General features: G+C 41.8%; 1 protein-coding gene across 1 annotated transcript in view; it reads right to left on the reverse strand.

The window, feature by feature from the left end:
- Positions 1–683: 683 nt before the first annotated feature.
- SYCP1 (synaptonemal complex protein 1) overlaps positions 684–25,213 on the reverse strand; it is a 139,142-nt gene continuing 114,612 nt past the window's right edge. The window contains exons 24-28 of the mRNA XM_060232988.1: positions 22,801–22,917; positions 20,166–20,276; positions 11,633–11,725; positions 8,538–8,612; positions 684–1,025 (exon numbers count right to left, since the gene is read on the reverse strand). Coding sequence (XP_060088971.1) covers positions 684–1,025; positions 8,538–8,612; positions 11,633–11,725; positions 20,166–20,276; positions 22,801–22,917 — 738 coding nt within the window. The remainder of the gene's footprint in view (positions 1,026–8,537; positions 8,613–11,632; positions 11,726–20,165; positions 20,277–22,800; positions 22,918–25,213) is intronic.

The following is a 25,213-nucleotide window of genomic DNA, read 5'->3' on the forward strand; positions in this document are numbered from 1 at the left end:
AATTAGGCTTCGGATGGCTAAACCAAAAGGCACATTCAGAATCAGTGAGTATATATAAAGTCTCTAGACATCTTCCCGATGGCGCTGCTGATGCTGGTTTCAACCATGCAGATAACATGACCTCCTCTATCCCTTGTAACATGGGTAATGCTACTGGACCTGAGTCAGGGTCAAACAGTGGTTGCATTAGTGGATCCTTGGTCTTTGGACCAGATGCTGTATACTGGAGGTCAAGAGCTTAAGCCATACGAATTAATAGATCCACAAACGAAGTTAACTCTTCCAAGGGCGATGCGGATGTTCATCCGATGGTGGCATTGTCTGGTGATGACACCGATGCTACATTGGAATTGCTGTCAGAACCGTGATGGCCGGTTCTGTGATGCCCCCTGGAACAGGGATGGCAGCTTGGAGTTGATGGAAATCTATGCATATGATCATCACTTAAAGCGCTATTGTGCGAACGGCAAGATGGAGAACGCCAGCGGTGTGGTGTGTGATCTTGCGGGCTATCGATATGCGAATCCAGGATCTCAACATCAGAAGATGAGGGTGTCCTGAAACGACGGGAGGCTGAATGGCGGAACTGGCTGGATGACCCTCGCAAAATAGATGGCACCGATGGAGATCGGTTCCGTTGCAGAGATCTGCCTCTAGAATCACGGTGACGTCTTGGCAATGCGTCATGGCGCCGTGGCAAAATCGACTCTCGGTGCCAAGCAGCTGCCGGTGCTGCTGATTCTGCCAGTGCTGCTCGGTGTGGGGATGGCAGCGAATGCCGCTGATGCTGGTGCGTCCTCTCTTTTTTCCGCCTGAGGCTTCGTTGTGCCCATTGTTTTTGGTGCTTGTCCAACCGGCAGGGCAGAGCTCATAGAGGGCAGTTGGGACCGGTCAGCTTGATTATCGACTGACGTAGATGGCCTCGCAGTTGCTCTGTCAGTGGCCATTAACGACTTTTCCCATAGGGCGGCTTTTAAGCGCATGGCCCTGTCATCCCTGGCCCTCAGAGTGAGGTGGTTACATGCCTGACAGAAGGCAGGTTTATGGCCCTCTGTCAAGCTCGCTTATTTCTGTGACATGGTGGTTCCTTAGACAAAGAGCAGGCTCTTTACTGCTTCCCTTATTTACAACCATTGGGCAAGTAATAAATTCATCTGGCTCAGGGATGTTTATGCTACAGCCTGGCTGGTACCACTTTCAAGTCTCCTCTCTCACAGGTTCACACAGACAACTCTTTTCTTCTGCTAGAGAAGTGTGAGAATGGGAGATGTTTTTAATAGCCCAAATTCCTTAGTAATAAAAGAAATAGTGTTTAGCAACCTTTGAACCCGTGACTCAAGTATGCATCTGTAATGTAACCTTTGAAGATATCCTATGTAGCAACTGTGTAACTCTGTATACGTCATTACTCCCAAGGCTTGTGTCCTTGGTACAGCTTCTGAGTTTCTAACAATAAAGCAGCTTTGATTTAAAACAAAAGATTATTGAGAAATATCGACACTTGACACTCTCTCCCAAACAGAGTAAACAGGATGAATGGTCGTCCATTTTGGCCATTTTAGCTCCACATTCACTGCAAGTTTTAAAAAGTGGCATCTTTTTTGTCTATGAGGTAAACTTCTCGTACTTGCTGCAGCTCACTAGTTTTTCGTCCTCTCAGCGTGGCAGCTAAAGAAGAACTGAGGGAAGCGTGTTGGCTCCTCCCACATCACGTGACCTAGGGCGGGAAGCTCACGCTGATGTGAGGAGGCAGCCAACACTCTTGGGTTGCTAGAAAATTCTTTTCAGCACGCTAGCTCCTCCCAGTGGCAGGCCTGCACAAGTGCAATCCCATGTGTGCTAGCACAGAGGCCACGAAGATGAACAACAGTTTATTTACAGTGCTCAAACAATAAGTGGGTAATAAAAACTTTTAAAGCAATAGTTAAATTTATAAACAATAAAGGTTGGTGCAAAACAAAAAGAAAATGTTACTTGCTAAACGTTCCTTCATTAATGCCAAAAATTACCCTTGGGTAATGGATCTCTCCTGCTGCCTTCTCTCCTGCAGCCTTTCCCAGAGAGAAAGAACAAACCTCCTATCCAGCAGACCTAATTATGCTTTCCTCCCAGGTCCCACCCCTCTTGTGTTAGTTTTCTCTCCAAAACTTCTTCACCCAATCAGAGGGACAGCAGGGATCCTGGAAGATGTAGGACACTGTATCTACTCTTAGAGAGGCTTCTCCCTGCCCTCTTGGCCGCACTAGGCCTCAGATCATGACAGCTTCTGAGATGTGGCAAGCCCTGCAGTGGATGGGAAAGGCTGCCCCCCAACTTTTAAAAAAGTCCCCTGTAACAGACTAAAGCAGTAAGCCTGGGTGAGCAGGAAACAGCTCACTCTGATTGGCTGAGCCGCATCCATGGCTACAGAATGTATTGATTGGAAGGAGGCTAGCAGTGGGGGAACTTGCCTCACAGTTTAGTTTAGAAGAGCCCCGTGCCGCAGAGTGTTAAAGCTGCAGTACTGCAGTCCTAAGCTCTGCTCATGACCTGAGTTCGATCCCGGTGGAAGCTGGGTTTTCAGGTAGCCAGTTGGAGGTTGACTCAGCCTTCCATTCTTCCGAGGTCGGTAAAATGAGTACCCAGCTTGCTGGGGGGAAAGTGTAGGTGACTGGGGAAGGCAATGGCAAACCACCCTGTAAAAAGCCTGCCATGAAAACGTGAAAGCAACGTCACCCCAGAGTCAGAAACGACTGGTGCTTGTACAGAGGACCTTTCCTTTCCTTTCCTTTCCTTTCCTTTCCTTTCCTTAGTTCTTTGGAAGTTCTGGAGGAGTTCAGTTGTGGATACTGACTGAGAAGGAGCTGAGAACAGCCTGTTGGCTGAGTTCCTTGTGACAGAACTGATTTAGGGTTTCTGTCTGAGAGAGAGAGTTTTTATTTGGAAGAAGGGGCAAAACCAGGCTCTTTCTATGAGGAAACTTTTTGAGTGGTGGCACACTGTGTCATTCTAGAGCAGAGGAAAACTGAAGGTTCTTCTGAGGAGATGTCAGTGCTTCAGGGCAGACTCCTAGTTCAAATAAGAACACACAAACACACTGGGAGAGAGACTAGGTTCTTGTGGCTTTGAAGAAATCCCAGGAGACAGAAAGGGACACTACCTGTGTGGGACTGAGAACACACGGGATTGAGGGCCCTGTGTGATAGCACTAAAGGGTGTGAGTCCTGAGGTATTACTCTAACATCTGGGGTGTACCTGTATGTAAATAGGGTCAAACCCCTTGGGGAAGCTTGGAGGCTATTTAAAACTACGATCCTAGAAGGTCAGAAAAATATATATACTGCAAATCAGGAAAGGCACAATTAGGCATAGAAAAAGACTTACATGGTTAACAAACAAAGTAATGGAAGCTGTAAAAGGTAAGAAGGATTCCTTTAAGCAGTGGAAAGCTAGTTCAAGTGAGGTTAATAAAAGGGAACACAGGCTGTGGCAAATAAAATGCAAGTGATCAGGCAGGCAAAAAGGGACTATGAGGAGTATATTGCAAAAAACATAAAGACCAACAATAAAAATTTCTTCAAATACATTAGAAGCAGAAAACCAGCCAGGGAGGCAGTGGGGCCCTTGGATGACCAAGGGGTAAAGGGATTACTGAAGGACGATAGGAAAATGGCTGAGCTGAATGCATTTTTTGCATCTGTCTTCACTATGGAAGATGAGAAGTGTTTGCCCATTCCAGAACAGCTGATTTCAGGAGGGGTGTTGAAAGACCTGAGTCAGATTGAGGTGCCAAGAGAGGAGGTCTCACAATTGATAGACTATTTAAAAACTGATAAGTCATCGGGCCTGGATGGCATACATCTAAGAGTTCTGAAAGAACTCAAAGGTGAAACTGTGGATCTCCTGACAAAAATATGTAATATTTCATTAAAATCTGCCTCTGTTCCTGAGGACTGGAAGGTAGCTAATGTCACCCTCATCTTTAAAAAGAGTTCCAAAGGAGATTCGGGAAATTACAGGCCAGTCAGTCTGACTTCAATACAAGGAAAGTTAGTGGAAACCGTTATTAAAGAGAGAATTAGTAGGCACATTGATGAACAAAAATGGTTGAGGAAGACCCAGCATGGGTTCTGTAAGGGAAGATCTTGTCTCACTAACCTGTTAGAGTTCTTTGAGGGGGTGAACAAACATGTGGACAAATGGGATCCAATAGATGTTGTTTACCTTAACTTCCAGAAAGCTTTTGATAAAGTTCCTCATCAAAGGCTCAAGAGTCATGGGGTAAAAGGACAAAACCTTTTGTGGATCAAAAACTGGCTAATTAATAGGAAAAAGAGTGAGTATAAATGGGCAATTTTCTCAGTGGAAGGTGGTAAGCAGTGGGGTGCCACATGGCTCAGTACTGGGTCCAATGCTTTTTAACTTGTTCATTAATGATTTGGAGTTGGGAACAAGCAGTGAAGTGGCTAAGTTTGTGGCTGACACTAAATTGTTCAGGGTGGTGAGAACCAGGGAGGATTGTGAGGCACTCCAAAGGGACCTGTTGAGATTGGATGCGTAGTCAACATGGCTAATAGGGTTCAATGTGGCCAAGTGCAGGTTAATACACCTTGGGGCTAAAAATCCTAACTATAAATACAAGTTGATGGGGTGTGAACTGGAGCAGACTGAAAGATCTTGGGGTCGTGGTAGATAACTCACTGAAAATGTCGAGACAGTGTGTGACTGCAATAAAAAAGGGCAACACTATGCTAGGAATAATTAGGAAGGGAATTGAAAACCAATCAGCCAGTATAATAATGCCCCTGTATAAATTGATGGTGAAGCCTCATTTGGAGGACTGTATAAAATTTATTTATTTATTTATTTATTTATTTATTTATTTATTTATTTATTATATTTATATCCCACCCTCCCTTATCGAGCTCAGGGCAGCTAACAACAGTTAAAACACACAAGAGTAAAATTTTTACAGTAAAATCATAAAAATCATTAAAACAACTTAACATATACAATTTTAGCCCCTAGATGGCGTTGTTAATTCTTGGTTAGCACCGTTTGCTGTAGTGTCATTAGATGTTATTAAGCACCATGTTTCTGTCTAGGGTCGGGATAGATATTGATGCTGTGGGGTGCTAAAGTACTCGATTCTTCCATTCTGATCACCGCACCTCAAAAAGGATATCATAGCATTGGGAAAAGTCCAGAAAAGGGCAACTAGAATAATTAAAGAGTTGGAGCACTTTCCCTATGAAGAAAGGCTAAAATGCCTGGAGCTCTGTAGCTTGGAGAAACGTTGACTGTGGGGTGACATGATAGAGGTTGACAAGATTATGCATGGGATAGGGAAGGCAGAGAAAGAAGTACATTTCTCCCTTTCTCATAATACCAGAGCTCGTGGGCACTCAATGAAATTTTTGAGTAGTCAGGTTAGAACGGAAAAAAGGAAGTACTTCTTTACCCAAAGGGTGATTAACACATGGAATTCATTGCCACAGGAGGTGGTGGTGTCTACAAGCATAGCTAGCTTCAAGAGAGGACTGGATAAACATATGGAACAGTGGTCCATCAGTGGCTATTAGCCACAGTGTATTGTTGGAACTCTCTGTTTGGGGCAAGTGATGCTCTGTATTCTTGGTGCTTGGGCAGGGCAACAGTGTGAGGGCTTCTAGTCTCCTGGCCCCACTGATGGACCTCCTGATGGCACCTGGGTTTGTTTGTTCGTTTGGCTTCGAGTGACACAGAGTGTTGGACTGGATGGGTCATTGGCCTGCTCTAACATGGCTTCTCTTATGTTTATTTATTTTATTTTATTTATTTAGAATTTATATCCCGCCCTTCCCACAAGTGGCTCAGGGCGGCTTATGTTCTTATGCTAGTGAGAGTTCTGTGTGGGGATATTTCTGGCACAAGTCAGATAGACCTCTGTCCTTTGTTATTTTATATTTAGCAATATAAAATATATCGCTATATATTGCAATATATTTAGCAAGCCTGAGCATAGGTTTTATAATCTTTCTCTGAACAGCGTGTTTTCTGGAGTTAGGGAAAACACTGTCTGCTTATTTGTTTTATATATCTTCAGCCTGCCGGTTGATTTCATATTAATACTTCAGCCTGCCAACATCTCTCATGATTAGAGCTTGTTTGTTTAGTTGAACCTGCCAACTAATTTGATTAAGAATAAACCAATAACTATTATTTCCAGGGGTTATTTTGTAGAAAAATAGGTGGTGGAGCTCATCCAGGGATTGTTATGCAGCTGCACATTCTATTCAATGGACAAGGAGGTGGAACTTTCAGAAGGAGATGGAACTCTCAGAAAGGTTCAGGAGCTGTGCTCCTGTGACCTTCCACTGAGTCTGAGACCTGATTATTTCACTCCCTTCCTTACCTTCTGTAAATTAATAAACATACTTTTTGGTTTTGAATTTAAAAATTTCTGGTGCTTAGTTATTTTCTGTCAGGATTTTATTCTGTATGTCTGAAGTACTGGGTGAAGGTGACAGGAAAATTCACAGTGGTCACTTTCTCCGAGCTGACCCTGATTGTCCCTCACACACCCCAACTTTTAAAATCCTGCCTATGCCCCTGAGCAGATCTATAGGCTTAGTTAAAAAGAAATATAGACCTGGGAGCCATCAGCCAACTGATGAAACCCAAATCAAAATACACCTGATATGTATATTTTCAGGAGAAAAACTGGAATCTCAAAGGACACCAACATTCAGGTCCCAAACCAACTTATAGCATACTTGATAGAAATTCTGTGGCATTGCCATGTGTGAGGCAAAGCACCCTTGGCCATCCTTCAAGGGTTAATGAGAACAGCAGTGGGTATTGTCCATCCTGTGAGTATTAAAACTTGGTCTCTTGGCCTGCACAGCTCTTATCTTCCAGGCCGGAGATGGAAGTGTGGTGATTAGCTTCTCAGGAGAACCTGCGATGGGAGGGAGGAGAACCGGGAGTAATGAGGTACCCTTCTAGAGACTTCTCCTGAAAACATGTTCTGGATGTTTCTGAGCCCAAAAAAACTATAATTGAGCTAAGGCCCTGAAGAAGAGAGACTAGCTGGAATTTTGACTGAACTAAAGGCCTGAATTATGACCTGCGTGAATTGCGATTACTACCAATGTAGAGAATGCCTGAGCTTTGGCTCTTGACTCCTGAATTCAAGGACTATGACATCTAACACAAGTTTTAAAGAGCATTAGGTGGTTAAACTAGTTTCTTGTTTTCTTGCTACATGATTTTAGAGTAACATGTCGGCTATAGAATAAACTGTTATATTGATAGAAATTGAAATAAATTTTATAAACCTTTTTTATAATCAAACAATGGTCTGGTCTCCAGTGTACAACTGCCCTGGGGACATAGGGCTGGAACTCCTTAACACCATGGTCAGAACAGTTTCTTCACAGAGTACAAATTTCTCACCCCTCTTCTACTGCTGCAACCAAAATGCCCTGTGAAATACTGCTTCTCATCCAGGAACAACATAGGAAGAGGAACATTTGGGACAGTAGCAGGATAGGGGAGGTGAAAAAGTCACTCTCCATGGGCAGAAATTGTTCAATTCATTTAAACACTTAGGGGAAACAAAACTCATTTGTACAATCAAAACAAAACCCCTGAAATCACCAAACAATCCCAGACACCCCTTATCCATGTCAATCCACTGTAACAAAATTGGATTTATATTGAAGACATTGGATTTATATTCCATCCTCCACTCAAGAGTCTCAGAGCAGTTCACGATCTCCTTTATCTTTCTCCTCCACAACAAACACTCTGTGAGGTGGGTGGGGCTGAGAGAGCTCTCCCAGAAGCTGCCCTTTCAAGGACAAGCTCTGTGATAACTATGACTGACCCAAGGCCATTTCAGCAGGTGCAAGTGGAGGAGTGGGGAATCAAACCCGGTTCTCCCAGATAAGAGTCTGCACACTTAACAACTATACCAAACTGGCTCTCATTGGTGTAATCTTCTGAATTAAATGCTGCAGAAAGATCAAGAATTAACAGTGATAAAGGCCCTTTGACATAGAATCACAGAGCTAGAGGAGACTATACAACCCATTTGGACTGCATTAGTCTTTTTTGCTGCTGCATCATTTGCAGAGATCACCCACTAGTGCAAGTAAAGCTGTTTCTATATCATAATTGTGTTTTGATTCTCTGATTTGATGTCCGACTGAACCTTTGCAAATAGTACTGAAACAAGCCAGTGTAGTATAGTGATTAAAGTGTTGGACAAAAGCTGGTTCAAATTCTTGTTTTGCCATAATGCTCACTGGATGACCTTGGGACTTCACAGAGTTACTGTGAGCATAAAATGGTGCAGGGGAAAACCACGCACGTCACCCTGAGCTCCTTGGAAGAACAGTGGAATAGAATGCAATAGATTCGTAAAGTAAATTAACTCAGAACTAATTATTCCTGCAACAATACTAATTTAGAACAGTATTTTGAAGTTCTTAGGTACCTATGAGACATGAATCAACCCAAATCATTATATTCGTAGAATTATTTATAAAATAAAGTGTATGGTTGAGAAATACCTTCTCTTCTATTTCTCTTGTAAGTTGCTCTTGAAAGAAAGAAAGTTTATTTTTCTTACAAGCAAGTTCATTTTCCTAAAAATCATAATTAGGTGAAAATTAGAGACATTCTTGTTTCACTGGACTATCTGAAACTCACATTTATATGGTCCTTAACTTTAGGAAACAAAAATAACAATTTGACAGAATAGGAAGAATTGCTGCTCCATTTCAAACAGGCCATATTGCTAGATTTAAAAGATTACATTTTAAAGCTGTCTTTCTTCTTTAACTTAAATGTATTGGTTTTACTTTTAGAGTTTGTATGCTTCATGGGTTGGGTACTATGAACTATGAACAGGAAAAGGCCACAGAATGGATATAACAGTGTTGTACTTACCTATAACTCTTGTTCATTGAGTTGTCACTGTGCAGCCAGGCACACATGGGTATTGCACAAGTGCACAGGGCAGCCATCAAAATATTTTTTAGCTTTTAAATTCTTATCATCACACCTCCATTATTGCTAACATTATTCACATCCTGTACACAGACTCCCTCGTGGATTGGATGTTAATAGAGCAATCTTTCACCACTCCTTTTCATCTGAAAGAAACATTCTGGATTTCTGCCTCATCTAGGCTGCAGACTTTTCTCAATAATCTCTTTCTATGGCGGGGGTTCCCAAACCCTGGACCGTGGACTAGTACTGGTCTGTTAGCAACGGGGCCGCGGAGCAAGGCAGAGGCACTGCACCTCCCCTTCCACCCACCTGGGGAGGCAGCCTCAGAGTGAGGCAGAGCAACCCCGTCACCCCTTCTGTCTACCCGGGACCTGGGCAGATGAAAGAGGCTGTTCTGCAGTGACCTTCGCCTACCCCCCCCCCCATAAAAAAAACCCAGCACCCCCATCCCCCCAACAGTCAGTGGAAAAATTGTCTTCCAAGAAACTGGTCCCTGCTGCCAAAAAGGTTGGGAGCCACTGTTCTATGGACTATGCTAGTTTTGGGACCACAACAAACTGATTTTTGCTCCTCGTATTTCTCCTTTTGCAACCTTCACTCATCAACCCTGGTTCTCACCTGGAATTGAATCCTATCAACTTCATCTGTATCGACAAAAGGCTTACTAGCTAAACCATTCAGATAGCCATCAGCCACTGAAATATCAAGTTGCCTAGCAGGAATATCTGCACAGGGACATCCTTCATGGTTGGAAATTTGGGACTCTCTGGTAAACACCTCTAGCCACAACAGAATCTAGTATAGTTCCAATGAAGGATGTTTGTTGGTGAGGGATTAGGTTCAATTAAGGAAGTTGGAGGGTATTAAGACCTTCTTGGCTGCTGTGTATTGATCACTCAATGCACAGCAGCCAAGAAGGTCTGAGCGCCTGCTCCGGCTGCAACGCCACTGAGGATGTTCTCCGCAGCTGAGAACGAAACGTCTGGAAGGAAAACTTTCTCCAGTAGAACACGGCACTTGATCCCGAAAGATTCTACAAACCCTAATGATGTTACCAGCCGTGAAAACCTGAAATCTTTGATGTTGTTACTTTCCTTGGATATTCATAAGGCATTTGACTGTTTGGAACCCTCTTTTCTGAGCTCAGTGTTAGAAAATATGAACTTTGAGCCATGTTTTTTACGAGCTGTGCTGGCTTTATATGATACTCCTCAGGTACAAATTAAAATTAATACCAACTTATCGGACTCTCTGCAAATCAATCGGAGTTCATGACAGGGTTGCCCCTTATCACTGGCATTGTTCGTGTTGGCTATTGAAACGGCTAGCGATAGCCATTAGGGAGGTCATAGATATTAAAGGAGTACAGATAGGACAATGTACTTATAAAATCATTATTTTTGCAGACGATATGCTTCTTTTTCTGACAAAGCCAGAAACTTCGTTACAAGCCCTACAGATACTTCTTAAAAATTTTGCACAAGTCTCAGGTTTGCAAATAAATCATCACAAATCAGTGATTATGCCCATAAATTGTCACAAACTGAAAGGGAAGGGCTCCAACAGTCTTGTGAATATGAATGGACACTATCCTCAATCAAATATCTGGATATTAGTATACCACAGATTTCCTATTTAACCTCTGTGATTGGCCAGACTACTCAGTAGGGTTGCCAAGTCTGACTTGAGAAATATCTGGGGACTTTAGGGGTGGAGCCAGGAGCAAGGGTCTGACAAGCACAACTGGCAATCACATTTAAAGGGATTGTGCTCCTTTTAAATACTTTCCTTCCATAGGAAATAATGGAGGGTATGGGCACCTTTTTTGGGTCTCATAGAATTGGACCCCTTGGTCCATTCTTTTTGAAACTTGGGAAGTGTTTTGAAGAGAGGCACTGGATGCTATGCTGAAAATTTGGTGCCTCTATTTCAAAAAACAGCCCCTCTGTAGCCCCAGTTACCCATGGATCAATTCTCCATTATATTATGTGGGAATCGATCTCCAAAGGGAATAATAGAGTACCCAGCAGACATTTCCCTCCCTCCTCTTGCCTTCTGATAATCTTAAAGTGTGGGGGGGGGGTCTCCAAAACAGGGGATCCCCGGTCCCCACCTGGGGACTGACAACCCTACTACTCAGGTACTTGTACCACTCACATCCAAGTAAGAACTCTAGTCAGGAAAGATCAGTCTACCCCAATAGAATATATATTTAAATCACCATTTCCCTTCACTTCCACTTCCACTGTGCCTTGTCTTTTTAAGAGTGTAAGCTTGTAGGCAAAGCATTTGTTAGGGCTGTTTGGGGACACAATTGTCTGAAAAGTGAGATATAAATAATGAAGCTTTGTTCTGGCTACATCTAACTCTTTTATTACATAACCAAATATTAACATTGATTTTATTGTATATTGTTTTTAATATTCTATGTGGTTCTTAACTGCTGTTATCCATCCTGAGACCGTTAGTGGAGGGCAGGATATAAATTTGATTAAATAAATAAATAAATAGATGATAGATAGATAGATAGATAGATAGATAGATAGATAGATAGATAGATAGATAGATAGCAATAGTTCTGATTTTGATAGACTTAGCCAGACCAGGTGTATAAACTGAAAATTGCTCAAAAGGTAGTCAATATAGTTCTTACCAAAGATCTTACTGATGATGTTAGCTGCTGCTCTTTTGTCTTATAGTATTCTAGTTCTGAATCCTTTTCTTCAATTGTTTTATCATATTGATGCTGAGTGAAAAAGACAATCATATGTTATTAACACGAATAACAGAGACCCTGGCAATGGCAGCAAGCACTCCTGCCTGCTCATGGGACAAATGTCTCCTCTTAATACTGGTTCTACTCCAACTGCAGCCCCTATGCTTTATTGCAGACACTAAGTAATCTTCCAGCAGGTACAAGGAGCTGTAGCACAAGGGGTGCAGAGAAAACACTATTGTGTAAGGGGAATTTCTTTCAGTGTTCTCTACATATCAACAACTGTAAATGATAGTACTAAAACTGTGCTATTGAACACCATGCAATATTTTTTAATGTCATAAACATTTTAAAACATAGATCCAGGTGTTGTTTTGCTGATAAGTTGTGGTGAGTGTCTATTCATTAGTGGGTTGGAGGGATGGTGAATGTTCTCCAGTGGACCTAACAGCATCGACTACAACATCTCAGGCTCATTCACTTGCTCATCTTCTAATATTGTATATGCCATAAGTGCTAACAATGCCCTTCAGTTCTCTACATAGGACAAACAGATCAAATCCTATGCCAAAAGATAAATGGACACAAATCTGACATTAGGAATCACAAAACTGAGAAACCTGTAGGCAAACAACCTTCCAGGACATTCAATGGGTGACTTCAAAGAAGAAGATGATGATGATATTGGATTTATATCCTACCCTTCACTCTGAATCTCAGAGTGGCTCACAATCTCCATTACCTTCCTCCCCCACAACAAACACTCCACGAGGACAGCTCTGTGAGAGCTATGGCTCACCCAGGGCCATTTCAGCAGCTGCAAGCGGAGGAGTGGGAAATCAAACCTGGTTCTCCCAGATAAGAGTCCATGCACTTAACCATTACAGTAAACTGGCTATCTTAGAACAAACACCTTTCCAGGACTCCACAGGGATAATTTTTTTTATTGCACTACATATGCTAAACTTATTCAGTCCTTGCATCGGTATTCTCACCAAGAAGGGATACATATCCCTTTTATTTTAGTGTATTTTTTACTTGGAATAGAAGAACAGTGATTTTATTTGTAATGCAATGAATCAGAATGTTATTTTGGAATGCACGCCTCTAGTCTAGCAACAAAGGAGATACAGCTATGAAAAATATTATCCATTACCTCCACACTTGAGAGATGTGACAACAAGGCCATATAATCACTCTTAACAGAGGCATTTATTTGACTGTTTTCTTCCAGAATTGAATCTAAGCTATAATGATCTTATGAACTTAGTTTGTTGTTTCTGTTTGCATATGTTAAAATGTTTCAGTATATTGTACACTTGTGTGCTGATTTGTTGTTGAACCTCTGCCTTATATACAGGGCTTTTTTTGTAGCAGGAACTCCTTTGCATATTAGGCCACACCTCCCTGATGTAGCCAATCCTCCAAGAGCTTACAGGGCTCTTAGTACAGTGCCTACTGTACGCTGCAGGAGGAGTGGCTACATCAGGAGTGTGTTGCCTAATATGTAAAGGAGTTCCTGCTACAAAAAAAGCTCTGCTTATATATATATAGACAGGCAAGTCTGATACTCTGATTCTATCCTGTTTGACAAAGTGTGGATGCACATGAAAGCTCATATCCTGAATAAAACTTTGTTGATCTTAAAGGTGCTATTGGACTCCAACTTTGTTTTATTTTAAAACATATTTTGGCAACACATTGGGCGTTTTCGCACTCACCTTAATCAGCAGCGACGCCCCTCTTCACCGCGCAGGATCTGCGCGGATTTCGCACTAATTGCCGCAGAGCACCCGGAAGAGCCGGAAAGTCCCTGCGCTTTTGCGGCGCAAACGGAAACCGCAAAAAAACAGTTTCCGTTTGCGCCGCAAAAGCGCAGGGACTTTCCAGCTCTTCCGAGTGCTCCATGGCAATTAGTGCGAAATCCACGCAGATCCTGCGCGGTGAAGAGGGGTGTCGCTGCTGATTAAGGTGAGTGCGAAAACGCCCATTGTTATATACATAACAGGGTTGCATTTACCTCTGTTGTCAGTTGGTCATTGTGAAGTCACACATGTGAACTGTGCAAGAAGATTCTCGAATTCATTTCAGTACCAGGTAGTTCCCCTCCCATTTATCACCCCCTCCCATGGCATTGTGTGAGTCAGGGGGTGCTTCATTCCTCAGTTTTCCAAGTCACCATGAAAACTTAGTCAAGTATTGTGAAACCATCACAGTGGGGTTGGAGGAAGGGATGTGTGACTGCACAGATGACCCTTAGGTCATGCAGCCCTGTTTCCACTGTGTAACCTTCTGGGGGGGATTGTACTAGAAAGTTGCTTATCCCTAGATGGTAGATATAAGGCTCTCAAATTAATAAGCAATGTAGGTCTGCTTTCCCAACATTATCTTCTTTCCTGGCATTAATATCCAGGGAGTAATGTTTGAGAAATGCTTTCCACAAATTTTGCAAAACTGAATTATTCAAAAGGGCTTTTATCACAAGTAAAAAAGCTGTGTGTTAACAAAATGGGCTGTATGGTAACAAAATGGTTCAAAAAGATACTTGGGTAAAAAGTTAGGGACTGTGGTCTATGCTGCTGCATATAATTCATACTGTCTTGCTGTAAATAGGCTCCTATTATATAATATTCTTGCTTCAGTTCTGTCTAGTTAGAATCAAGTTGTTGGATGGCCAACTGGATGCCACCAAAAAATCAAGCAAAGTGACTGGAGGCCATGGCTGGATAGTTGAAACAAAACAGACTGAAGCTAAATCCATCAAAGATGGACATCCTGTCGCTAGGGAAGGGAGACTTGGGTTGGGTATCCACTTCCCAACTTTGGACAATGCCCCCCTTTGGACAACACACTGGCACCAATGGTGAAAAGCCTGAGTGTGATTCTGGATACCTCTTTGTCAATGGAGGCCCAGATTACGAATGTGGCGTTTTTCTATCTACACCAAGTTGGGCAGCTAGCTCCCTTCCTATCTTGCTCAGATTTAGCTACTGTGGTTCATGCAATAGTCACCTTCAGACAAGATTGCTGTAACTCGCTCTTTGTAGGGCTACCTCTAAGACTGACCCAGAAACTTCAACTGATTCAGAATGCAGCAGTGAGGGTCCTTATAGGAACCCCTTTCAGAACATATATTCAGCTAATGCTCTGCCTGCTGCACTGGCTCCAGATTGATTTTCAGATCAAATCCAAAGTAGAATCATGGAGTTGGTAGGGCCTCCAGTGTAATCTAGCCCAACCCCTTGCACAATCAGGAAATTCACAAATGCCTCCCCCCCCACCCCCAGTGACCCCTGCTTCATCCCCAGAAGATGGCAAAACAAAACCTCCAGGATCCCTGGACAAACTGGTCTAGAGAAAATTGCTTCGTGACCCCAAAGCACTGATTCAAGCCTTCCTGCCGTCCCTCTCATGATCTGCATAAGTTCACAGAATCAGCATTGCTGTCAGATGGCCATCTAGCCTCTGTTTGAAAACCTCCAAAAACGAAGAGCCCACCATCTTCCATGGAAGTCTGTTCCACCAAGAAACTGTTCTGTCAGAAAGTTTTTCCTAATGTTTAGCCAAAAACTCTTTGATTTAATTTCAGCTCATTGGTTCTGCTCTGACTTTCTGCAGCAACAGAAAACATCTCTGCACCATCCTCTATATCACAGTCCTTCAAGTACTTGAAGATGGTTATATCATTTCTCAGTTGTCTCCTCATAACAAGCTCCTTCAATCTTTCCTCATAGGATTTGGCCTCCAGACCTCTCACCATCTTTGTTGCCCTCCTCTGGACATGTTCCAACTTGTCTATATCCTTCTTAAATTATGGTGCCCAAAACTGAACACAATACTCTAGGGGAGGGCTAACTTTAGGTGAGGTATAACCAGAGCAGAGCAATACCATCACTTCACAGGATCTGGACACTATACTTCTGTTGATACATCCCAAAATCGTATTTGCCTTTTTAACTACGGCATCACACTGCTGACTCATGTTCAGTGTATGGTCTACTAAGACCCCTAGATCCTTTTCATACTTACTACTGACAAGACAAGTCTCTCGCATCCTATAATTATGCATTGATTTTTCCTAACTAAATGCAGAACTTTACATTTACCCCAATTAAAATTCATTTCATATGTTTGAGCCCAGTTTTCCAGCCTGTCAACATCATCCCATATCCTGTCTTCTACCAACATATCTGTAGGTTTTAACCTTTAAAGCCCCTTATAGTCTGGAACCAACCTATCTTTGGGACTGCCTCTCCTGGCATATTCCCTGAAGAATATTATGCTTCTCAAAGAACAACAAACTGATGGTCCCAGGTCCTAGAAATATTCAGCTGGCCTCAACTAGAACTAGAATCTTCTCAACGGTAGCCACAACTTATGGAACATACTTCTGAGTAAGATCTGGGCCCTGCAGGACCTGGTTCAATTCCACAGGCCTTGCAAAATGGAACTGCATCACCAAGCTTATGGGTGAGACCAGGACTGCCACTACTTTGCCTCTTTCTTCTTCTTCTTCTCCCTTTTCCCCTGGGAACAGTCTTATAGTTTATACTCCATTTGATTAATTTCTGAACTTGTATATAATAGACTTTAACTGTATAATAGATTTAAACTGTTTACTATATGTTGTAATCCACTCTGAGCCCCATGATCATGGAGTGGAATAAAAATCAAAATGAGGGGGGGGGAGGGAGGGAGGTATGTGTTCGGCTAAATCCAAGTCAAAAAAATACCTGGAAAATACCTTAGTTTTTTGGGGGTACTGATTCAGCCATACATGGCAGATGAGGTTCAATGTGGCCAAGTGCAAAGTAATGTATTTATAGCAAATCTTAGCTATAAATACAAGTTGATGGGGTGTGAACTGGCAGAGACTGACCAAGAGAGAGATCTTGGGGTCGTGGTAGATAACTCACTGAAAATGTCAAGACAGTGGATGATTGCAATAAAAAAGGCCAACACCTTGCTGGGAATTATTAGGAAGGGAATTGAAAACAAATCAGCCAGTATCATAATGCCCCTGTATAAATCGATGGTGCAGCCTCATTTGGAGTACTGTGTACAACTCTGGTCACCGCACCTCAAAAAAGATATTATAGCATTGGAAAAAGTGAAGAAAAGGGCAACTAGAATGATTAAAGGGTTGGAATACTTTCCCTATGAAGAAAGGTTAAAACGCTTGGGGCTCTATAGCTTGGAGAAATGTCAACTGCAGGGTGACATGATAGAGGTTTACAAGATTATGCATGAGATAGAGAAGGTAGAGAAAGAAGTACTTTTCTCCCTTTCTCACAATACAAGAACTTGTGGGCATTCAATGGAACTGCTGAGCAGTCGGGTTAGAACGGATAAAAGGAAATACTTCTTCACCCAAAGAGTGGTTAACATGTGGAATTCACTGCCACAGGAGGTGGTGGTGGCTACAAGCATAGACAGTTTCAAAAGGGGAATGTATAAGTATATGGAGCAGAGGTTCATCAGTGGCTATTAGCAACAGCTTATTGTTGGAACTCTCTGTCTGGGGCAGTGATGCTCTGTATTCTTGTGCTTGGGGGGGGGCACAGTGGAAGGACTTCTAGCCCCACTGGTGGACCTCTTGATGGCCACTGTGTGACACAGAGTGTTGGACTGGGTGGGCCATTGGCCTGATCCAACATGGCTTCCCTTATGTTCTTATGTTCATATAGTATTTAAGGTATTGTTCACCTATCAAAAAATGTCCAAGCCCTGAAAATCCTGAATATTTTCCAAATATTTGGGATTTTGGGGACCACTGAACAGATAAACAAATGGCATTTAAAGGGATTATTGTCTCTTTAAATGCCTTTTTTCCTCCACTGAAAAAAAATACCAGGATTGTGGGTTGTTGTTTTTTGCACACCCCTAGTAGCTGAGTGATAAGATTGGATTAAAGCAGTTTGTAAGACCTGTGGATATCACCAAATTAGAATACAGATCAAAGAATTAACAACAGATGTGAGAACTAAGTCCGAGTCTAGTGGCACTATTAAGACCAATAAAGTTTAATTCTGGGTAAGCAAGAGCAAAGTGATTTAGCATGTGCAAGCGAAATAAGAACCATGTTGCAGTTTTACAAATATCCTCCACAATGATTCACTTTAAGAATGCTGCCAAAGATGCATCATCTCTTGTTGAATGGGTTTGAATTTGTAGGGGCAGTTCACTTTGGCTAGTTCATAGCATGTTCTTAAAAGAAAACAATACAAAATAGATTGAGCAGCTCTTATATCTTTTTTGAAGTCTACATCAACAGAGATCTATTCTAAATTCTTTTATTATTTTTCAAATAGAATATTCTTTTAACATCTGAATAATACATCCTGTTTTCAATCCACAAGGTGGGGGGCGGACAGTAAATACAGTGTCCTCATTAACATGAAACTGTGTGACTACCTTTAACAAAAATGCAGACTAAGCTGAAGAACTAATTAGTCCTTGTGATCTTTGAAAAAAGAAGGGTTACAGCTCAGAGTTCTAAATTGGCTTACTCTGTGTGCTGATGTAATTGCAACTAAGAGCTTAACTGCTTGTAACATTTTACATATGTCCACCACAGGAACTTTTAGTCAGACATCAGCTGCTAATTCTTTATTCAGAACTCATTTCTCAAATGTACGGGCTTCCGATTTGGGTTGGGACCATGGCACCAGAGCTGGTGCTAAGGTTTCCGGTGTCCTAGGCAAGCTGCCCACTAGCGCCCCTCCTCAAAATTTAAAAAACAGAGAATTGTAGGAGAAATGAAGAAACCTGAAACTATTTACATTTTTAATTTACAGTATTTATTTAACATTTTAATTTTTTAAAAAAAATATGAGATTAAGCAATAAAAACTGTGAGAATACTACTTCATCCTTTTAGCTGGGATCAGCTAAACCAGCCGGGCAGGGTCTGCATTCCATGGGGCTTGTTTTTCATTGGGGAAGGCAGGCTCCAAGGAACAGACATGCTGCATGTGGGGAGAGGGAACACCTGGTGTCACCCCCTAGGCGGCCGCCTACTTGGCCTACTCCCATGCACCAGCCATGCATGGCATACATACCATTTCCCCATCCAAATCTGCCTGAGGGGGTACTTTTCACCCCACTGGAGGCTGCACATGTACTGATGAGCTACACTTGCTTCCACCAACTGGGTACCAACTGCCACCAACCTGTGTTGTTTTGTGTCAGGAAAATGGCATGGGAGGGAGGGTGACCCTTCCCCTCATGTACTGTGCACTCAATACAAATTGGAGCCCTGAGCACTAAATTCCCAGTAAGGAACTCACAATTGACACCTAAATAGAAGTTCCCTTGGTGGACATGGGTAAAACATGTCCTCTATGACAATGGCACCCAGTGTGGCTTTTGTAAACACAGTGGCACCTTCCAGCCGGTCTTCTGGTGCCCACATGCTTTTCCACATCATTGAAGCAAGAAGCGCTTCACAAAAGCCCAGGAGGCAACATCACATTTATGTGTACAGGGAACACTCATTTGGAAACAGCTACATCCATAGTAGGAGAATGTTGGGCTTGGAAATTACACCTTGCAGTATTGCTGCTTTGTATGTAGCTATACAATGAGAATTGCTACACTGAAAGCAGTAAGTAAATACCTTCTATAGCTTAAAGATAGAGATTTGGCTACCAGATCTATAAAATTACACCTAGCTATGTTTTAGATAGATGTCACACCCTTTATTCTAGAGTGGACCTTGCCCTTAGTACTTTCCAAAGTAATGCCCCAACTGTGTGATAACCATTTTGTGTTTCCTGCATCCTCCATGACAGCTATTTTTCTAAGTTTGTTACAATCAGATCAGACAAGATTAACAGAATCATCAGTACAGCTACATACAATAAAATTTCAAAGCCACGTAACAGGTTGATTTCAATATTACAAAATACTTAATGAGCTGCTTCTTTGTTAAACACACCAAAGCACAAAATGTGGCCTTTTTATTTTATGTATTTATTTACAAAATTTGCATCCCACTTTTCTGCCCTTACAAGGGCTACCCATGCAGCTAATTATACATGATAAAAATCACACTTTAAAATCATTAAAAGCACCCCTCTCTAAAAGCACACAAAAAGATTTTACAAAGAATTAAAATGCATATAAAACATAAATACAGCAACTAAAACATTGGTCAGGAAGAAGGAATCATTGAGGGAATGCCAAAGGAAAAAAAAAAAGCCTTAGCAGTCCTATTAAAACAATCTGAAAGGAAAAGAGACATATACAAATCATTGTCTGCCTGGAAAATTTGTTAAGATTGGATAGGGACTGAATTTCCCTATACGGAGTCAATACAATAACACATGGTTGACTGTTTCGAACCTGCTCAATTGGCAGGGGCAATCACGTTGACAATAAGGTGTGTGTGCATATGACAGCTATTTTGTGGTGGTGCCCACCCAATATTCTCAGAATTCTTAAAGTGCTTACAAATAAGAGGCATTTACCTTATGTTTTTCCATAAGCGCTACCATTTCAGTTATCTTGTGCTGACATTGAATGTCTAGTACTTTCTGCACTGCTGTTGCTTCATCAGCTACAGATTGTATTTCTTCTATCTATTATTAACAGAACAATAAATGTGAATGAGACAAAGAGTTCAATGACTGTATAATTTCACAATTATATGTTTGTTACAAAAGTACAGACATTTAGCTACGTGATAGTGACATAACCGCTTTTTCCCTTATCCTTGATTCACAGTTTTTAAAGTACCTGAAGTCCAGGTCTTAAATATATGTCTTTGAATTTCCACATGCAGAGCAGTGAGGGGGAAGACCAGAAAACATTCCAATTACTACTCCTCTGCCTGCCCTCTTGCATTCAATACTCCCTAATTCTCCCCATTCCATACAACTCCAACACACACATGCCTCCAATTTGTCATTCTCCACTGGAATTGGACCGATTCCTAAGCCATTCCTGAATCTAGTTATTTGGTGAGGAGGAGGGAAATGTATAAGAAATATATCACTCCTATCTCTGCACCTCTGGAGCTGCCTTTGGAAAGAGAAATAAATTGTGATAAGGATGATCTTCTGTGCTGCCAAACCCAGCACCTCCTCCTTATATTCCCCTTTTCTGTTTGCAACTGTGATGAACTGACTTGTCTATGTAATTGAACAGGGACGGCATGAAGGCTTACAGGGGGAAGAAGCACACAGCAATCTAAAAATTCGAAAAGCTGGACGATTTGGCACAAGCTGTGAAAAGTTCTTCCCATACTTTCTAACTGGACTAAGAATCACATGATAAGAGAACAGGGGGACAAGTTACAATTTCTCACTAAAAATTAAGCCAGTAGGGTGATAACATCAGTTTTCAGTTATTCTGTATAAAGAGATCCCTAAACCATTGATCTTTGTTCTGGCTCTAAGATTGCTCAGGAAACAAGGATGACTGAACCCCAGGACTCCACCCTACTCTGGTAAGCAGTTTGTCTAACTTGCATTTAATGATCTGAAATGAATGTTGGTTTGCCCAGTTTGATCTGTACTTATTCCTTTATGCCCTTCCTCTCTTTTGCAAAATCTAAATAAACTTTCTATTTTTATTTTACTGGACTAGATGTTGCTATGTTTTCTTCTTGAACTCTGTACATGCCCACATAATAATCAACCAGCTACCCAAGAAGTGCATAGGAGATAGCCTTTCATATAACCACAGGTCCTGCAGGAACCAGCAGACATCAGCTGAGACTTATATGCAAGATGAGGATTTCCACCTCCACCCCCCTCCAAGTAGGGCTGCCAACAATGGGGAATCCCCCACCACAGCTGCCACTGATCAGCTGGTCAGCAGAGGGAGAAATGGTAGAAAATGTGGTGGGGGTGTATGTCAAGACATTAGGCCTGTCACAATCTCTTGTTCAAACACTGGTTTCTGTTCTCTGAGTACCAAGGTCAAGCTGGCAGTAACATTTTACAGAAGTCCACTCAGGGCTTTTTTTAAGCAGGAACACACAGGAATGCAGTTACGGCTGGTTTGGTGTCAGGGGTGTGGCCTAATATGCAAATGAATTCCTGCTGGGCTTTTGCTACAAAAAAGCGGAGTCCACCACAGGAACTTTTAGTCAGACATCAGCTGCTAATTCAGCTTGACCTGATGTTTTAGCATGCTACACAATGCTGTGTAGGTGGTAGAGTTTGTGAGAGAAGAAGACTGCAGATTTATACCGCCACCCTTCTCTCTGAATCAGAGACTCAGAGCAGCTTACAATATCCTACACCTTCTCCCCCAACAACAGACATCCTGTGAGGTGGGTGCGGCTGAGCGAGCTCTCCCAGAATCTGCCCTTTCAAGGACAACTTCTGTGAGAACTATGGCTAACCCAAGGCCATTCCAGCAGCTGCAAGTGGAGGAGTGGGGAATTAAACCTGGTTCTCCCAGGTAAAAGTCCACATACTTAACCACTACACCAAACTGACAGGGGATGCCAGCAGCATCCTGACATGCTGATGTCACTCCTGTGTACCCAGAAATGATGTCATTGCATTGCTGGCCTGGACCTTCCCTTTGCCACAGGTAAGTCCCACACAACCTGTCAGTAGGCAGGGGGATCTGGTAACCCTATTTTCAGATATGCCATGAAAAAAAGAGAGAATCATCTTACATTCACCTACAAGTTACAGTTATATAGTAGTAATTTTGGGGTGTATAATATTGGGAGTGAGGTGATGTCTTATGTTCAGCATTGTCTTCAAGTAAATATAATAGCTGTATTTTAAAAATTCCCCTTTTCTCTCCCCCCTCTTGCTTCATATGGGTTTCACAGGTAAGTTCACTCCCAACCTGAGGACAAAGTCCAGGCCACCACACCTCCCAGTGGTAGAGGCATGAAGTTGGCCTTGCCTCCAGATGAGATTAGAGGAATCACCCAACAATCAGGATGCTCTCCTCTGACTGAAAAAGTTTTGACTTGGTAGATATTTGCTTGTATTAAGAATGTACATGCCTTTCTAAATTTAGAAATTCATTAAGCATTTATGTGATTTTACTGATATTTAGAAAAATACATATGAATAAAATAGCTTTAATTTCAGCTTCATATACTTTTACAAATTATTAAAAATCTACTCTCACCTCTTTGAGAAGCTTTTTTTCAGCTGCCTTTGCTACCTCAATTTCATTTCTGTAGTTGTCAACTGTTTCTTTATGCAGTTTACTTATATTTTCCAATTCTAGCTGTAATTTAGTCACCTTTAAACAATAAACATTTTTAATTCAGTAGTATTTCTTACTCAGTTGTGCAATTTGACCATAAATCCTTCCGTTCCCCCAAACATCTAATGTCTTTCAAGTAATTGTGACATACACACGCCCATATCTTGATTCCCACCATCCATTCAGGAAGCCAAGAACAAATTCTTCTCACTTTCTGTATCTAATGTGGGAGTCACCCTCCTCTTCACTTCCAGTAACCCCGAAAGCAGTTGAGTCACACCTTAACACTAGGAAATAGACAACCTACTTGAATGGTAACAAGGAGAAGAAATGAGTAACAGGTAAGTATACGAAAAAAACTATTAATACAGAACATGATCCCACTGAGAAAGATCTACAGTAATGACAAATTTGGGAGAGACAAGATGTCCTCCTTTCCTTAGAGGAGAAGGACCCTTCATGATAAGTATCTAATGGTCCATTCTCCCTTTGAGACGGAGGACATCTTGGTGGGACCTCCCAGTTCTTCAGATTAGAGTCTGCCATCTTAACCACTACACCAAACCCAGCACAACTGACAGCCATCTCAGAGGTGATATGATGAAATGCTCCAGAGGGGTTGTCAAACTCTATAATGTATCCACTGGAAACATGTTCTTTTGTCCATGTGTCTGCATGTGAGTTGTTTCAAATTGTAGCAGACGTCCTCCTACGAGAATTGACAGAGTCATGCTTTTGAGGGTTTTCTTTCTCTAACCCCACTGTTAGATCTGATGCCAGTTTACTTGCTGAATCTGGGATTTAAATTTCCTCATCTGAATGACTGTCTTGAAGTGCCCCAGATGCTCTCCTGTTACCTTGTCAAAATCTAGGCAATGTGTTGTGAGTAAAAGGAAGAACTTCCAATGGTTCTCTTATTGTTGCACCACAGAGTTTTAGGGTGTGGCTTTTTCTTATGTCTGATTTCCATCAGGATCTTATCAAGCAAATCACCAAACAGCCTATCCCCCTGGAAAGGATAAGCTGTAACTATAACTTTAGATTGGTAATCGTCTTGCCATGCCCTAAACCATATGTTCTCCTGGCTGTTGCTATTAAGGATATGGCTCTCAAAGGGAAGATCAGGGAATCTGGAGTGGCATCTGCTGTAAAGGATGAGGTTTAAGGATTCTGTTGGCCCCTTCCATCGAGCAACGGTTGTTAATCTGGAAGAAACTGTATGATTTTTTTTTTGTTCAGACTTTGGCTGCCTTGAAAACTAATAAGGCTGCTACTGATGCTCTGATTGCCATAGACATGGCTTTATTGGCCTTCCTCAAGGCAAATTCAGCTCTCTTATCTAGACTGTCTCTGATGTTACTGTGTCCATCTTCTGACAATAGTCTGAAGGACTGCAGTGCTGTGACTGGTGCGTCATTTGTGAAAGACAGTAATGCATATAATTTCTTAATGAATTCCAGGTATTGCCTATTTGCCATAGGTGTCACTCACTCAGCTCAATTAGAACTACCTCAAATCCAGCTTCTCCATTATGGTCTCATTAGGGCAAATTTGATGGAGGATCTTGTTGCTTTACTAAGTAGTTCAGTGCTATGGCCATTTAAATGTTCTAGTCACATGAAAGATCTCCAATGACAAAAGGCATTTCCTTCAGTGGAAAATAATTTTCTCATCTTCCCCTTGTCATAAGAGCCCAAAATGGTCCCTGAAATGGTGTTGCAAGGGGACACACGATGTTCTCAGGAACAGCATGAGTGCAGAGTTGGAGGCCTGTAGCAAGATGCAAGAATCAGGGTGTGTGTGTGTGTGTGGAACCTTCCCTCTATTAATGGAAAATTTGAGCTGGATACATTTGTATGTATGTTACTGTTTTATATGTATTTTAACTTTTTAAACTCTTTTAAAAGTTGTTTTAATGAGATATGATCAAGAGAAGGATTTATTTTAATTTATAATGTATTTTATCATGTATGTTTATCATGTATGTTAGTGTGGTAGCCCTTGTGTGGGCAGAAAGGTGGGATACAAATTTTGTAAATAAAGTAATAACATATTATTTGACCCTAAAATAAAGGCATGGGAAAGGGGAAAATCAGATATGAACTGGGACCATGGCACTTGGTAAAGGGTGACACTCTTTCACCACTTGTTCCTCTGCCCCCCCCCCCCCCGCAACACAGAAACATATATTACTCAAAGGTGCTTTAAGTTCTGGTAAAAAAAAAAAATTAAGAGGAACCGTACTGCACCTTGAAATTTTTTGTTGGGAAAACAGCAGTGTGGGGTAAAGGTCAACTCATCCTTTTATAGTGTTGCAGTCCTGAGCCATATG

This window comes from Heteronotia binoei, chromosome 2 (genome assembly GCF_032191835.1).
Source record: "Heteronotia binoei isolate CCM8104 ecotype False Entrance Well chromosome 2, APGP_CSIRO_Hbin_v1, whole genome shotgun sequence".
In the NCBI taxonomy this organism is placed as follows: Eukaryota; Metazoa; Chordata; class Lepidosauria; order Squamata; family Gekkonidae; genus Heteronotia; species Heteronotia binoei.